We start from the raw sequence: 16,759 nt of genomic DNA on the forward strand, positions 1-16,759 counted from the left end.
GATCTTTCAAAAATTGAAGGAAAAAAAGAAAAGAAAAAAGTCTTTGAAATCCCAGTGAATCCATGAAAGAAGTTTCCCAAACTCTATCAAACTCAACATATAATTTGCAGAAATCAGTCGCTTCAACTCTGTATTCTACAAAAATGAGAGAGCAATAGTACGTATATATTTGGGCCCTTTAATTTCCCTTGTGGCGAAGATTGCCAAATATGCCAAAGCATGAAAAGAAGGCCTGTACAAAAGAATATACAGCATTTGTCATGGGAGAGAACACAATCTTGTAGCAAACATCCAACGCAGCAGATTCAGTTTGTGTGTAGAGATCAAATGGACAAATAGCTCATTGAAGGTGAGCCCATGAACTGGCTGTTGGTTGAACGGAAAGATCTCTCGAAAGGGTCAACTTGAACACCATAACCATCTACTCCTTTACCTTTCCCCATGCAATTCAGTTTCTGGATTAGTCTTGATAGAGATCCCACAACCTCAGACATCGGCGGTCGGAATTCCTTCACAGGCTGTTCAAGTTTCAGTGACACAAACAAAAAAAATCAAAATTTTTCAACAGGTAAGAAACACCCATCAAAGTAATTACATGTTATCAGATAGAAGCTAACGTTTGTTCAGTGCATAAGCAACTTCAACAGAAAAATGACTTCTAAAAACACAGCTTTCAACTAATAGCTTCAAGTAATAACAGTACTAGAATCGGTTGTTGTTTTTGGACTTCCCTAAGACAACAGAGATTCTCTTAATGCATAAATTTAAGGTATGTGCTTGTACCTGTATACAGAGGGAGACAATGTCAGCAAATTGGGAGATAGCCTTGGAGGAAAATGTCCTTTTAATTCCGGGATCAATCATCTCAGCCAGACTCTCACTGTCATGAAGCCGGAATGAAGCCCATTTCACCAGTGATTGCTCCTCCTTTGGTCTTGAACTATGTATATTAAAATAGCAGCATACGTTCACAATCAAGAAACAAGACAATAATAATGTTGAGAAATGGGAAAAATGCGTATGAACCATGCGTACTTATCGAAAGGTTTCCTTCCTGTTAGTAGCTCCAAAAGCAACACTCCATAGGCATAGATGTCACACTTTGTGCTATCAATGCCTGGTTGGCCATGCTCAGGTGCAATGTAGCCAGTGTCACCGATAGCATTTTCTGAAGCCTGTTTGCATCATAAATAGGAAGTTAAGCAGTTTAGCCTGTGTCAGTTTATTACCAACTGTTTTGTATCAGCATAGAAGTAGGACTTACTTATAAAAAGTATATACCTTTAGCTTAAGCCTATTGCTTGTAAGTGGCCTCAAAATCGCAAGCCCACAGTCACAGATTCGAGGAGCAAGTTCTTCATCAAGTAAGATATTGGCACTCTTCAAGTTGCTATGAGCAACTGGCGGTGTGAATGTGGAGTGCAAATAGCTGAAATCCAAATAAACCAAACAGATTAGTAACGAGGATAACTACATTATTTCCCTCACATAGAAGGGATCAATGGCTACCTAGGAACTAAGAACTCTTTAAAACTGTCTAACTTTCAAGATCATGATTCGTGAGGTATATTGCAATTAAAATCCACATTTCATTGAAAAAAAAGGTATAATAGTTACAGTTTGCGACTCAGTAAATTATTTATTCGAAACGCCATTCCACTAGGTGTGGACTAAGAGATATGAACTTGTTGGAGAATACAATACTTACTCTAAAGCTTGTGCAACACCAAGAGCAATCTGGAGACGAAGGCCCCATGACAAAGGCTTGTATTCATCACTGTGCAGAGCATCATGAAGGGATAAATTTCTAACATACTCATACACAACAAGATGCTGGCCATGCTCTACACAATAGCCAACCAGTGGTACTATGTTTGGGTGAGTCAAACGCGAAGCAGTCCAAATGACATACAAGAATTGTTCTTCTTCATTGAAGGACAATCCTGCCATGTTGATGTTCTTCACAGCCAAAATCTGAAACAAAGGAATAACAGTCAAAGAATTCTCACAAGTTCCATAGGAATTCACTGTGGCTATAAGTAGAAATAATTAGTCTAAGGAAATTTCAGGTTTATACCTGGCCGTTAGGAAACACGGCCTTGTAAACCGAACCAAGAGATCCTTCACCCAGAAAGTTTTCTTGACAGAAGCTGTTTGTAGCTAATTGAAGCTCTGCCACAGTGTTCTGCTTTGCTCTCATTGGGAATCTGTACTTATCAGAGAAACTTTTTCTTCTAGGATTTTTCTGCATTCTGTAAGCAAGAGGTAGTCGCCTAGGAGGTAGAATGGGTGAACTGAAGGCCAATATTTGTGGGCTTTCTTCTGCAGTAGAAGAGCCATATATAACATGGCAGAGAGCAGATCAAGAATTTAAAATAAAAACTGAAAAAGAAAAGGCATGGAGAAGCTATGCAGAAGAAGTGGATTAAGACAAGTTCATGTCAAAATTTATTGCCATTAGACATGTTGATATCAAGACGAGGTTTGTGCCATTAGTTACAAGGAATGTCTTTAAACCTGGATTTCAGGTTTAAACACCATGTGTGAAAGGGCATATACAGATGATACCATCACCTACGCGTTCACTTTCCAAGCTAAAATGATATCTAATCAGTGAGATGATACAATATATTACAAGAAGAACTTCATTTCTGAGCTAAGCATAGGATTGAGCTTGCAGCGGTTGGCTCGTTTAAAGATGAGAGCTAAGGTAAATGTGCTTTGGACTAAAATAGCAGGGCAATAATCTTATCTTTAATTGATTGCAAGAGTACAGATTTCAGGCCTGTTGGTTAAATTATATAGATTACTACAATTATTTACTGACAGATTGTATACAGGATCAGTATGAAAGTGAGTGAGAGTTTACCTCTGGCAGTATTTCTGACTGACAGAGAATGCATTGAGCTACTACTGCTCCCCAAGGTTACAAGCCTCTGTGCACGCGATTGATTGATGCGAACTGCAATGTAAAGGGCCACACATGATGCCACTAGAGTTCCTCCACCAACCAAAAACGCTATTCCTCCAGGGCCTATCCTTTTCTTCTTGTGTCCACCTAATTTCTTAGAGGGGTTCTTCGCAATGGCACTTGACTGAGTTGCTGGGGAGGCAGGGATGTTCTGTTCAATGGCAGTTGCCTGGGTTTGCAGAGGGAAGTCCCAGGGTGGAGAGTTATCCCCTACATGAAAATTATTTCCCCCAAACCTGAAAGAAGATAAATGTATGATGTTTACTTATTTTTTTTCCTTTGCAGGAGAAGGAGTTGTAATAACAACTGATCACTTACCATAAATTTGGTATGGACTGAAAATGATTTGGAATGATACCGCTGAAATAATTATCTTGAATGTTCCTGTCAACAGAAAATGTGCAAGCAAGCAATAAGAAAACAGATAATAAAAAATGCAAAACACAGCAAAAGGCAGGTAGGTAGAAACCTACATATCAGTTAGCGGAAGATCAGCTAGATAAGCAACTGATCCAGTAAATTTGTTATTCTGCAAGTACCTGCAGATGCACCCAATGGACATGTGAATCAATGACACGTAATTGTAGAAATAGACTATCCCAAGCATGAAAGCACTGCAACATGGGGAAAAAAAGTTTAAAACAAAACAAAAACTCACAATCCAGTGAGATTTGTCAAGGATCCAAATGAACTTGGTAGATCTCCAGTGAAGTTATTATATGACAAATCCCTGCAGAAAACAAAAACTCACCAGTAAGAAAGGCTGGTAAATACATTGTCCAAACTGGTAATTTGATATCTCAACCAGATCACAATTCATCCAATGACAACATGCTGCGATTTAGAGAACAAAAATAGAAATCAACAAACCCGTGATATACCAACAAAGAAGATTAAAAGTTGAGCATCTTTTATTCCACATCAACTTAAAGAATCAAAGTTAAAACCCCCATTTCAATTTCACTTGAAACCCAACATTAAAAGAGTTACATGAAAAGAAGCATACAGTTCTCTTAAATTCTGTAGGCTGGTAAATACATTGCCAATAGGTCCAGATAACAAATTGTGGCTTAGATTCCTGCAAGGAAGGAAAATTTCAGTTTATGACAGAACAATCATGAACCAAAAATCAGGCAGGGAATAAGCAACTCACAAATGTCGGAGGCTTTTCATGGTAGGTAAAGAATGGGGAATATTTTGGGTCATAAAGTTGCACGCCATATTTCTGCACATGTGAGAAAGCAGAATTATAACAATTAAAAAAAAAGAAAAAGTAAATGATCTAAAATATGAAATTTAACCAATCAGTTGTCTGAACTAAGCATCATACTTACATATGAGTAGCATTAGGAGGTAAGACATATGGAATTTCACCCACAATGTTATTCGAACTAACGTCCCTAGAAGATTCGAAACCAGATGAAAATGAATCAGCAAAAGTTGTGCTTGCACAGGCATATGTAAAGCTAAAAAACAGCAGAATGATCACTTACAATTGCTTCAGATTGAAGAAGTTATAGAGCTCGCCAGTAAGATACCCTGAGAGACTCAGACCATGAAGTTTACTGCATAAGGTGAGAAAAGAATTAAGTTTGGTACATTGTTAAGGTAGCCCAAGTCTGAAAAGGTGCATAGTTAATGGAGCTGTGTGCATTACAGGTATATTACAGATGACCCAGAACATGACACTCCACCCCATGATTCACCACAAGGATCCCCGCCGTCCGATCTCCATCCCTTCAGCTGTGGTGGGTGGTTAAGGGCTCTGTAAAGATCTTGAAGAGCAGTGACTGCAATGCACAGAGTGAAATAATAAGCTTGGAACCAGTACAGCTAAGATTATTCTAAATGCATATTCTATTCCAGAGAAAAATAAAAAAAACAAAAAAAAAAAACATTCTGCCCTTCTCAGCAGAATGCACAACATTGTAGTCCAATTGATTTTTAATTTTAATTTTTGTTGGTAAACTGGGAGAAGTAAGAAAGTCCAATTGATTAATTATGAACTATTATTTCTTCAAACCACCGCAAAAATTACTTTTTAATACTGTTCAAAGACGACAGGTCGTTTTGAGCAAAAGACCGTTCCGTAATTTTCCCGCCCAAAGCTGCGGCCTTGCTGTTTGGTTGCTCGTAAAACCCTGGAAAATTAATCGGCACAAAATTCGAGCCTTCTAAATTCTGATTCTTTTGCTTCAAACACATAAAAATTAAAACTTTGTTGCCCCCTTTTCCCCCTATCCTGAATAACCGAGAATTTAAAGCTCAAAATTCTACTCTATTTCTTTTCTACTTTTCCTACACTTTCTCAGTGACCAAACAGAGGATAACGAACACTCTATCTCCAAACAACGATCTTCACCAACGTCATCTATCAACTTTAACAGTGAAAAAGACTCCATATAGAACGCCAAGAAAATCAAGAAGAAAAAAGGAAGGATCGTACCATCACGCGGATCAGTAAGTGCCCCAGCCTCTGAAACCAGAATGGTGGAGATGACAATTACAGCGAAGCACACACATAGGCTCTGTTTGGCCATATCCTCGAGAATCAGACTGCGGCAATCAAACGGAAGAAATCGTTTCAGAAACAGTGTAACATAAACTAAAGTTAAATGCATTTTCTTTCATTTTCCCTCCATTTTCTCGGTAACCAAACGGAACAGAGTGATCAAGAAAGAGTGCAGAACTAACCGAAAATGCAATCAAGAACACAATTCTCAAAAAAAGCTAAAGACAAAAACGACGTCGAAGCTGTAGATTGAATATAGAAATGCTTAGGGTTTATAAATGAACCTTTGGAGGAAGCAACAGGCACAGAGAGAGAGAGAGAGAGAGAGAGAGATATTGAAAGCAGAGAGGGTTTGGAATGTGTGCTGTGGAGGTTGCAGAGAGCCAGAGAGAGACTGATAACAATGTCTTAACGAGTTTGACAATCGTTGTAAAGCAGAGAGGGTTTGGAATGTGTGCTGTGGAGGTTGCAGAGAGCCAGAGAGAGACTGATAACAATGTCTTAACGAGTTTGACAATCGTTGAATAGCTGGACCCAACATCAGCACAAAACCGTTAGTTTCGTTATTTTCGCACGTGCCACTTCTCCGGAGTTTGTTACAAAACTGGGCCTAATAAAAACCCGGCCCAAACCCAATAGTCTTCGGTTCTTCAGAAAATTGATTTATGTTTTTTCTTTATTTAAAAAAAATGAAAATAAAAAGAAAATAATTCAAAGGCTTACTGTTCGTTTTTGCTTAGTGAATCGTTGTGTAGGTGCTCGAGATCTCTGGCTATGGCGGAAGAAGATGATTACATGGGCGACCTCTCTCAGTTCCTGACTCCAGAAGCCTCCGGCCCTCCAGGACTTCTATCCAAAAAGGTAAGGTTTTTAACTTGTAAGTTGTAAGGTTAATTTTATGTTTGGTTCCCTAGAAAATGCATCATAAGAATCATGAGACCTAGTTCTGACTCGTTTTTGTATCTTTTATTTTGTTTCTGGGTTTGTTAGTTTCTTTCTCAATTGTCATAAGGGATTTGTTTGCATCATGGAGCATGAGTTTTGTGTTTTTGAGCTAATTCTTCATTTTTGGTGACAAAAGCTCTAACCGTAATGTACCTATCTATATTTCAGATTTCTAATAGCAAAAACCAAAGTATTCAACCCTCTAAGAAAAAATCCAAAGCACTAAACTGGCAAGAACAGCGTAAACTCAATAGGGAGAGAAAGCAGCAGGAAGAGGATGAGAAAACCTTGGCCAAAATAGAGGCTGCTCCTATTCCACAATCCAACATAGGATTCAAACTTTTAAAACAAATGGGGTATACCCCAGGCTCAGCTCTTGGCAAGGAGGGATCAGGCCAGGCTGAGCCAGTGAAGATTGACATTCGGCGCTCACGGGCTGGAATTGGGCGGGAGGACCCACATAAGGAGAAGAGGAAGAGAGAAGAAATAAGGACTTGGGCGGAGAGGAGGAACGAGCAGGTTATGATGGAGGAGTTTGGGTCTAGGAAAAAGTCACAGTGGCGGAGTCGGAGAGTTGTGGTCAATTTTAAGAAGGCACAGGCGGTTTTGGATCAATTGGAGAATAAGGAAATTGTGCCGCCCGAGAAGAATGAGGAAGAAGAAGAGGAGCGTGGAGGGGAGGAAGAGGAAGAGGAAGAGGAAGAAATTACAGAAGAGGTATGTTTCTTGAATTGTTGTCCTTTTTATTTTAGTGCATAATTGGTTTAGTGAGCATCATTTTAATGTAATATGACAGAAATTTTGGATTAAATGTGTGGTTGACATGCATAATGTACAACATTAGATGGATTATGATGATTTCCATCCAAATTGGAACTGTTATTGGGTTAATTTTCAGTTAGTGCCGGCTCTCTTAAATTGGAAATTTAACTGAGAACAAGTCCCGTCATCTATGAGTTTCAATAGAATCCTAGATAATATGATAAAGCAAATGTGGCCTTTATATAATGTTGCATATTGTGGAATTTAAACCAAAGTTTTGTTGATCGTGTCATTGATCTTCCTGCCGGTAATCAAATTTTTCGTATATAGTTGGTGGTCAACAACTGGAGACTTATACCGGGCTTAGGATAAACTTTTAGGTGGTCTTTGTAATAACTAGGTTTGAAAGTTTCAGCTTTGAATAATTTAACAACCAAGAGCTAATTTAGGATATGTGAGTTGATAGTATCCAGATTATTGTAGTTCTGCTATGCTAGATACTCTTTCTTGGGTGTATCAGGAGTTGGGTCTATTTCCAGGCCTTGTAGACGATTTCCATCCCTTTCTGTTTCTTCCTTGTCCTAATGCCTTTGGATTATTACTGCTCGATGTTACTTGGGAAAGTTGAAATATTAGTTATGCCTGGAAATAACCTGTGATGATGGTTACTTTCTGCCTGCAGGATTTGCTAGAGATATTGATGAAACTGAGAGATGAGCATCGATACTGCCTCTTTTGTGGATGTCAGGTAAGCCCAGTACATGGACTTGTTAAACTCTTACAAAGATTTAGGAATTATCATTTACTTCCAAGAGGGAAATTTGAGCTAAATTGCTTGTTTTCAAATCTGAACTGCAATTACAACATTTTCGATTGTCCTGCTAAAGATTCTGCTGTTTATTTCAGTATGAATCAATGGAGGCACTATTAACCCACTGCCCTGGAGCTGATGAAGATGACCACTGATCTAAGTTCCCTAATGCTGTGGACACCCAGACCTTCTTCCTTGTTTGAACAGAGAATACTGAGAGATAATGCAACTCTTCTTTGGAGATGGATGCACTTGCTTGTTATGGAGATTTTTTTTTCATTCTTGCTGCCAATTGACGTCGTAAGTTCCTATCCTCCGATGTGCAACTCTCTGAGTAAAAAACCAGTAGGAAGGCACTGAAGTTGCTCACTCAGATATTCATTTGAAATTTGCAGCTGCTAACCCTCAGAACTATGTTGGGAAAATCCCTATAATCGAGATTGTACTAAATCACACCTCTGTGAGTTAAGTTTGAAATATCTCCCGAGTGTGTGGATCAATAACCATATGTACACAATTATAGAACTTGTGGATGACAGATTAGGCGGGGCTTTGCCCTGAAGTAAGTGTTCTTTTTTAGTTCTTTTTTGTTTTTAGGGTTCATCCCGCCTTGTAACCAAAAAAAGAACTTGTGGAATTTCCTCAGAGCAGGAGTCGTACATGTATATAGAAGCTCAGTGCTCAACAATAAACTAGTGTACTTTATTGATATTTGGAAAGGCTTGTCCAATGGTTTTGCAAATTAATCTATGTCTATGAAGTCTCTAATATTTGTTTGCCAAATTGGATTACAATTTAACTCATGAAACATTGTGGGTTTTTATCTGGACAAATTTAGGGCCCACCAGTCTAAGATTCACCTGTAATCTATGGTGTTTGAAATAAAAAATAGAAGAGAACATTTAGTGCAAACCTGTTTGAAAATTAAGCTGAACCATGAGCCAGCGCCATATTGCAAGCATCAACACCTGACGGCACTGAACCCAATTTTAGCCCAAAGTGCTTCAAAGTAATTAACAAACTAACCACCAATACTCATAGGGCAAGAACTATATAGTGAGGGCATTAGTAAGACCCTTAGATGAGACCCTATCTCTTAACTGTTATATCAAATTAGTTAGTTTTGATCCAACGGTTAGAGATAAGACCTCATCTAAGGGCCTTCGATAATGCCCTCACTATAGAATGACTCTACTCATCCAAATCGTAGCTTTATTACTAGGTAGACAGTTCAAGCCTTCGAGGCTAACCTAGATTACGATATTCGTAGTCTTAACATACAAAGCATGATCAGTTTGGGTTGCTACCCAACAAGACATAAAAACCTGCAAGAAAAGTTCCAAAGTTTTTAAAGTCACACTAAGGCATCCACAAGAACTAGAGAATGAGGGACCCCTTTTAAAGTGACCAGTGCATCTGCTGGTTGGTGGAGGAGTCATAGCCCCTGGTGTGTCCAAGTTCCATGTGCTGCTGCCTCCTGTTCTGTTGAGACAGCTCAAGCACACCAGAGTACTGACTACTGAGAGGCTGTGAGATTTGACCGAGACCCAGATTGGGAAGCATCTCGTGTGAGCTGCTACCAGCCTCATTTCCCTTGAAACCCCACGAAGTGGTTGGAAAGTGATCGGAGGTCCCAGCATGAGCCATTGGTTGAGCCACAGTTACCCCTTGGGTGTTCATCCAGGTATTCAAGTAGGCATTCATCCCAACACCCGATACTCGGTTACGAGAGCCACATGGTTGATTTGACAGAAGAGAGAGAGCACAGCTTGAGTCAGCGATTCCTGTGATGCATTCTCGAGGAGGAATTCCAGGATCAGGATAACTAGTCCCGCCTGCTGAACCCTGTAGATAACGGCCGGATGTAGTAACAGAGTTGCTCTGCCATGCATGTTGAAGAAAATCGCCCGTGCCATTGGCATTTTGATTAACAGTTACTCGCTCAGTTCTTGTGGTCGCCCTTGCATCCCTGTCAGCAGGCCTTGGGTATGCAGTGAAGTCCATCAGAAAGCTTCCAACTTTGTTGCTGTTTTCTATCATTTCAAGCAAAAAACATTTTATTGACGTTTTATACGTACCATAAGAGGAAACTGAAAAAACATAAGAGAGCGCAAAAATGTATTTTAAAGGGAAATTCAACTATGATGAGGTATGTCTAACCAAAGAGAGACGAAGAAAGTCGGCCAAAACGCGTAGATACGGATCCAGGTTGTGGCTTTCTCCGGCGCTCATTATGACCAGCCAGGCGTCTACGGCAACTACGTTTTCCTTGGTCAAATTCAGGAAGCTGATGAAATCTGGGAGAGGTAAGAAAATTATTTACCATTAATTTAGGGTCTGAACTAAAGACTTGAAGAAATTTGTACCCTAACAAAAGCAAAAGCAGACATTTAATTAGTGTTTAGTTTGGCTAAGCCGAGGATCTAGATTCTTCCATAAAGAGCATACATAGGTTGTGCTTGTGACACAACTGATGTGACCTGAAATTCACTGGATGCTAGATGTTCTAGTTCAAAAAAGAAAAGCCCTCAGCAGAAAGACCAAGACCTTTAACAATACTCATAATACAAAAACACAACCATTTTTCAACCTCCAAACTCAAATACAATAAACAAATATTGATGAACAAAATAAAGTACATAGGAAGTATCATGAACTTAATACCCTACTCATATGCTGCTAGTTTGAAAGGGTCATGTTAAGATCGCAAAGAACAAACTATTAAAGAGACGATACAATGCACAAATTTTCTGTCACTCGACCGAGAATTGTTGAAGCAAATCTCAAAATTTTATGTCATGCCGGTATAGCTCGCACTTCCTGCTGTAATTTAGAAGAATGTTGCACACTTGGTATGCAGCATGGGCACGCAAGATTCATTTTTGAAAGTAGACCTACCATCACATGAATCCAATAATAGATTGCCAATGCCGAAAAACATATCACAATTTTAATTTTATACCAAAATATCAGAACCATCATAGAGACTAGATAATCCTAAGTACCACAGGTAAATACATTTACTGCTAAATTCAAATCTTATACTCGCAAATGAAATCTGTTCAGAATGACATGGTTCGCACAGGTTATAAAATTGATCACAAGAACTTCTACAACCTTAAGAAATTTGAGTTAAATGAAACAACCTTGGTTATCTGTTTCAACCCAAGTTGTTAGTCTATTCACTATTGCTGCAAGCGATTCACGAGTCACAATTTACAGTGTGAGAACTGTGTTGCACGTTCTCAAGCCTCAATGCAGCTCATGAAAATAATCTCACCATAACTTTAGCATACGAGCCTTGCAATTGAAGCATTGAAATGCAATGCAACACTTCCAAATGCATCATTTAAGAAAACAAGTAAAGCTGAAAAGCCTTCATCAAGGTCCAAAGCAGCTAACACTCAGAAGAACAATCACCAAGAACAAGATACATAACACAATACTCACTCACAAATAGAATTTGACAAATTGGAAAGTAGCACAGCTAGATTACAAACAAAAATCAACAACCACAAGAAGCATAAGCTACAACCCCACCAAGCACCAAAGATGTTAGTTTACCAGAAAATTTATAAACTTGAAAGTCGAACAATGAAATTGAAAAAAATACCCAACAATGAAATCTAAAAACTTTATTAGAAAAAAGTCAAGTGCTTGCTGACCTGCTACATTGTTGGCAAAACCTCTGTTCAAGACCAGCAACAATGACCTTAGGGGTCTTAGAGTGCAAGCCACACACTTTGTGCCTGGAATAGTAAGCTTTGGCATCACTCAGATCTACCTGCTCACAAATGTTTATGTTTTGGGTAAGAACACTGAAATTACTGCACTGTTTCATTCAATAATGATGATTGAACATAGAGTGTGTTAGGTCAGTTGACCAGGACAGTGAGCCGGCACCCAAGTTTGAATCCCTTCTCAAGATTAGATTAATTTAGAGTAAATTATCGTTTGTATAAAAAAATAAAAAATAAAAAATTTGATGATTGATACAATTTATATACACTGCAAATAATAGATTGCTCTAGAATGAAAAACTGTTAGAAAACTAGTTTAGCCATTTTCTGGCATGATTTTTTCTAGGAGAATTAATATCCTTAAGGCTAGCTGTAATATAGTAGAGTAAGGTGTATTGTATGTTTTGTGAGCTTGGTGTCACCTGGCAGCCTTCAACCTGGCACCTGGGTGGCTGACCCGGATGAGCCAAATGCCCGGCCCTTTGCTTCTTTGGCGGGGTAGCCCCAGAAGAAGAAGAAGACCCGGCAGACCCGGATTTGTATGAAGCTCCGAGACTCGCATCCTCAAAGTAGATTTTCTGGCCAAATTTTAAGCCGTTGAGTGACTCAGTGGAGGAGTTTGGTGGGGAAGAGGAAGATGAGCTCCCTGACTCGGTCATAGAGCTCGAGCTCATTTCCATGGTTGACCTCTACAGTGCATTCATAGTATTTTTTGGGGTCATGAATGTGCCTCAATATATATATGTATGAGAGAGAGAGAGAGAGAGAGAGAGAGAGAGAGAGAGAGAGAGAGAGAGAGAGAGAGAGAGAGGTCAGTTTCTCTTTCTAAAGAAGCGGTAGTGAGAGAGTGATAAAGGTGGTGAATGTGGAGGGATAGTGAAAAGCAGGGACCTGACAATGGCCCATGCCAGCTCTGAGCCTCTCGGAGAGAGAAAGAGAGAGATTTTGTTTGTGTAATTTGTCTGAGAGAGAGAGAGGTACAAAAATAATGGAGCCAAACGCAGAACGGAGAGAGATGGATGAATGGGTAGTGTGTACTTTAATGGAGTTCTCTCTCTCAGAAGCACTCAGCTTTACAAGAAGCTCCTTTTACGGGCTTGACAATTATAACTCTCACCTGTCGTTTTTAACAAAACTTTCTTCTCCTTTCTCAAAGATTTCATATGATTCGGAATGGTGTGTAGTTCAAGTGATTAAAATCATTTATTTATATTCCGAGTTCTACATATGATTTCTCTCTCTATAAAAAGAAAAAAGAAAAAGATTTTATAAGCTTTTCTTTTTGATGAGATATTATGGATTATGGATGGGGGTGCCCATATGCATGATGCATGGGGCACATAATTTTGTGTTTAGAACATGTCAAAATGTCTAAATTGCCCCTGCTTTCTTGATTAATGTGTTTTACATTATGATTTAGTAGATTTTACCCCCACTATAACTAAGAAAATAGTTCTCTTATGCTTTCACTTCCCCTCATTTTGTCAATACCAACTCCCAAAAGAGAACTTTAATCCATCAGGGGACCATATGTTTGTAGACTATACCACTAAAAATCACAATAATCATTAGTACAAATGATGTAATTAGTAGATTTCAACGTGGTTCACTAATGTACTCTAAAAATATATTCTCTTTTAAACTTTACTATTAATTTAATCACAAGTCAAGAAGAGTTTTATTTTTCTAACTTAGCATTAGGTACAAGTACAATAGGGTAAGTAGTTGATTGATTCGGGCAAGTTATTAGTTGGTTAATTAAAGAAAATAAAAGATGCACAGCAGACACCCTAGTCTATAAATAGTGGGCAAAAACTCATGATATTATTTTGTAAAGCAGTAAAATTCATTGATATATTGGGCAAAAATTCATGATATAAAACAGAAAGAACACAACTTCAAAGGAGATTCTTGCAATACAGAAAACTAGAAAGCGTAATCAATCGCGCATAAATATTGCAAGATAATGTGTACAAAAATTAGACGACTATTTTGATTAGGAAAAACCAAACCATGTACTGCAATTGGGAGGCTTAGCAAAAATAAAATTAAGCATGTAGTTTAGTTAGGTTGAATTTTCTAATTATAGAATATTATGTTATCCAAGTTGGAAGAAAAGGGCTCTGAGGAGAATTGCCTCCCCTAACATATATGCCACAGCTGCCTGTACTTCCTGTTATAAACACTTTTTCCTTCTTCAAGGAGCTACGTATGCGTGAATATTTCATGCTGTTTCAGTTCATCCATCCATGTGGGGGCAGTGATGTAGATTATCCACTACTTTATCAAAACCTGGTTTTCATGTTTGGACTATGCACTTTTTTCCTTTTTTATTATAAATAATATCAGGAATATCCCAATACATTATTTACAAGATATATATATATATATATATATATATATGTGTGGTGTGGAGTTTCCATTGGTGGATTACTCGAGTAAATTTCTTTGAGAGACAACTTTTTAGGAGCAAAAAATCACCAAAATCAGAAAGGTAGTCATTTTAATGTTTCTTGAAAATATTGTGTTTGTCTATTTATTTTCACTATGATTTATGAATAAAAACTTAAAAAGTAAACGGGTTGGATCATTGAAATTTAATGTAAAATAAACCCTATAAGCAGGTACGGAGCTAGGATTTTATATTTGAGGGGGCCAAAATGTTAAACACAAAAAGTAATTAGTTGTATATTTTTTTTAGCCTAATGAGTAAATTATTGCGTACAAAAGCACTAAATTGAAATGAGTGGTTTTCTTTTATAAATGTAGTATGATTTTACTATTATATTCATATTAAAATACAATTTTGATAAGTATTGATTTGTGGTGAGGTGACCATAGGCTTAAGTATAGCAATTTTTCTTTGCATTTGTTACCACATCCAATATATACATTCAAAGGGCTTAAATAAATTGGAGGGGCCAGAGCCATCCCAGGCCTTAGTACAGCTCTGCCCTTGCCTATAAGGTGGGGAAATACTTGTGTAAATATTGTGTTTGTCTATTTATTTCACCATGATCTATGAATAAAGACTTGAAAAGTAAACATGTTGGATCATTGAAATTTAATGTAAAATAAACCCTATAAGGTGGGGAAACACAGTGTAAAATAGGAATAATATTGTTTTGCTATCCTCAATCAATCACAGTATGCTATCCGTGATAACTTTTCTACGTGATAACTTGTAATTGACCAAATATAACAAAAGAATATTGTGAATTTGTTATTCCCGTTTCACACAAATTTTTATGCTAAAAGGTGAGAGCGAGGGATGATGGATATAAGGACACGCAAGGCCCTCCTTTACCCCATCTCATCACTGTTTCCTCACACAACAGGACATATCTAATAATTCAACTTTGAGATTTAATAATTCACCATGAATTATAGATGTATGTTGAAAAGCTCAAATATTATTCCAATGACAAAACAAAGGTACAAGTTACCTTAAAGAAGGGCACACCTGTCTCTCGTTTGAAGTAGTCAATCTCCTCAGCCTTGAGTGCCCCGTTAATTTACTGCTACCAAGGAAGGATTGTACTTCCAATAAGAAAACCAATGTTAAAAGAAGGGGAAAATTGTCTATATTGATTTGAAACTAGTCAATCTGCGCTCGGCTCTGAGTTGTTTGTTCCATTTCAGACTTGCTACTTATTGGAATTTGAATACTTCAGAGCTGGAGAAGGAAGTGACAGTTTTTTTTAATTTTTTTTTTAATTTTTGGTACAATAGGATGTCACATTTTTAGGGGTGTTGGCATGTGAGGCATTTGGCATTTTCTTTATTATTATTTTTTCATACCCTAAATTTCTGAACCCTAGAGAGACACATGCATGCAGGTACTGCTTCGCAAATATATTGGCAAGAATCTTACTCTGAATTTCTGAACCTTGAGGTCTCTGAATTATTTTCCATTGAAATTATTTGAAATAAGAGCTGTGTTTGGAAAAGTGGAAACTTGATGGCATTCAATAAGGGTTCCATTTCAAGGTTGGTAGCTTGGGTTTGCAGTTTTTGTTAGTTTGGTTTGGTTGGACTTGAAGCCATTATTCTCAGTAGCATTCTCCAACAAGCCAGCCTTCTCTTACCTTACCATTACAAAAAAGAGAGGAAGAAAAGGGCAAATAAAGCTATCAGAATCACTCATCAGCAAATGACCCACTTCTTTTTTAGCTGCCTGCCTGCCCTCTTTCACCTAAAAGCAGGAATAAATATTTGATTGATTTCATAAAGGGGATTAATTGTTAATGGTGTGGCAGGTGAATGTCCTGTTAGGTCAAATATGTTAATAGCAGTTGAGCAGTCAGCAGGTGAAGCATGCTTCCTCATTGGGATATCAGAAGAAAGGGGGTTGGTTGGTTTACTTGTTATAACTACTTATCTCATTTTTTTTTTTCACAACTTATGAGGCATTTCTCACAAAGTGGGTATTATAATATTGTTGTTCTTTTAATCCAATGATTTGATGTGCAACATGATGCGTGAGGAAGAAAGATTGCTAAAATATATCCTCGGTTTAGGAAAGTTTTTATTTATTTATTTACTTATTCTTTTTGTCTTCCTACCACATAGGTCATATTGGGTTGGGAAAGAGTTTAGAGAAAAAGTTCGGACAAATAGCATTCTTCTTTAAAACACAACATAACTGACTAACTATTAGTTTAGTGATGCCTCTCTCAATAATTTTTTTTTACAAAGTCACAATCATAATTTCTTGTTGTTGCTAAAAGTGATATCTAAACTACTCTAAATTAATCTAATTTACAAAGAGTTATTAGGTTCGAGTCTTAGCATTCGTGTAGTATGTGTGAATTTAATATATTATTGCCCATCTCAATAGAAAAAATCCTTTTAAAAAAAAAAAAAAGAGACTTTTTATAAGCTGGATTTAAAATTCATTATTTACGTTTAGAATATAATTTTAGAAAGACAAAAGAAAAAAGATGCCATAACCACCTCCCATCCCAATCCAACCCCCCTACTCTACTCACCCTGCCTGCCGCCCCTTCCCCCCTCTC

The 16,759-nt window shown here is 37.7% G+C and overlaps 3 protein-coding genes across 3 annotated transcripts; 1 reads left to right on the forward strand and 2 right to left on the reverse strand.

Moving 5' to 3' along the window:
- Positions 1-144: 144 nt before the first annotated feature.
- On the reverse strand, positions 145-5,511 carry LOC117633899 (protein STRUBBELIG-RECEPTOR FAMILY 2). The gene is made up of 16 exons (XM_034367741.1): positions 5,418-5,511; positions 4,629-4,761; positions 4,465-4,536; positions 4,306-4,371; positions 4,125-4,196; positions 3,978-4,049; positions 3,630-3,701; positions 3,445-3,510; positions 3,290-3,355; positions 2,870-3,207; positions 2,078-2,322; positions 1,709-1,974; positions 1,282-1,429; positions 1,036-1,175; positions 784-940; positions 145-518 (listed from the first exon to the last, which is right to left on the reverse strand). The coding sequence occupies exons 1-16, from the start codon at positions 5,509-5,511 to the stop codon at positions 324-326; spliced, it is 2,202 nt and encodes a 733-aa protein (XP_034223632.1). The 3' UTR covers positions 145-323.
- A 682-nt stretch (positions 5,512-6,193) lies between these two features.
- LOC117633902 (G patch domain-containing protein 11-like) lies at positions 6,194-8,731 on the forward strand. The gene is made up of 4 exons (XM_034367747.1): positions 6,194-6,344; positions 6,597-7,145; positions 7,873-7,938; positions 8,097-8,731. The coding sequence occupies exons 1-4, from the start codon at positions 6,258-6,260 to the stop codon at positions 8,154-8,156; spliced, it is 762 nt and encodes a 253-aa protein (XP_034223638.1). The 5' UTR covers positions 6,194-6,257; the 3' UTR covers positions 8,157-8,731.
- A 462-nt stretch (positions 8,732-9,193) lies between these two features.
- Positions 9,194-12,879, reverse strand: LOC117636050 (squamosa promoter-binding-like protein 9). Its single transcript, XM_034370487.1, has 4 exons — positions 12,164-12,879; positions 11,667-11,785; positions 10,162-10,298; positions 9,194-10,034 (listed from the first exon to the last, which is right to left on the reverse strand). Exons 1-4 carry the CDS (start codon positions 12,419-12,421, stop codon positions 9,400-9,402), a joined length of 1,149 nt encoding a protein of 382 aa, XP_034226378.1. The 5' UTR covers positions 12,422-12,879; the 3' UTR covers positions 9,194-9,399.
- Positions 12,880-16,759: the final 3,880 nt, after the last annotated feature.

This window comes from Prunus dulcis, chromosome 7 (genome assembly GCF_902201215.1).
Source record: "Prunus dulcis chromosome 7, ALMONDv2, whole genome shotgun sequence".
Classification (NCBI taxonomy): Eukaryota; Viridiplantae; Streptophyta; class Magnoliopsida; order Rosales; family Rosaceae; genus Prunus; species Prunus dulcis.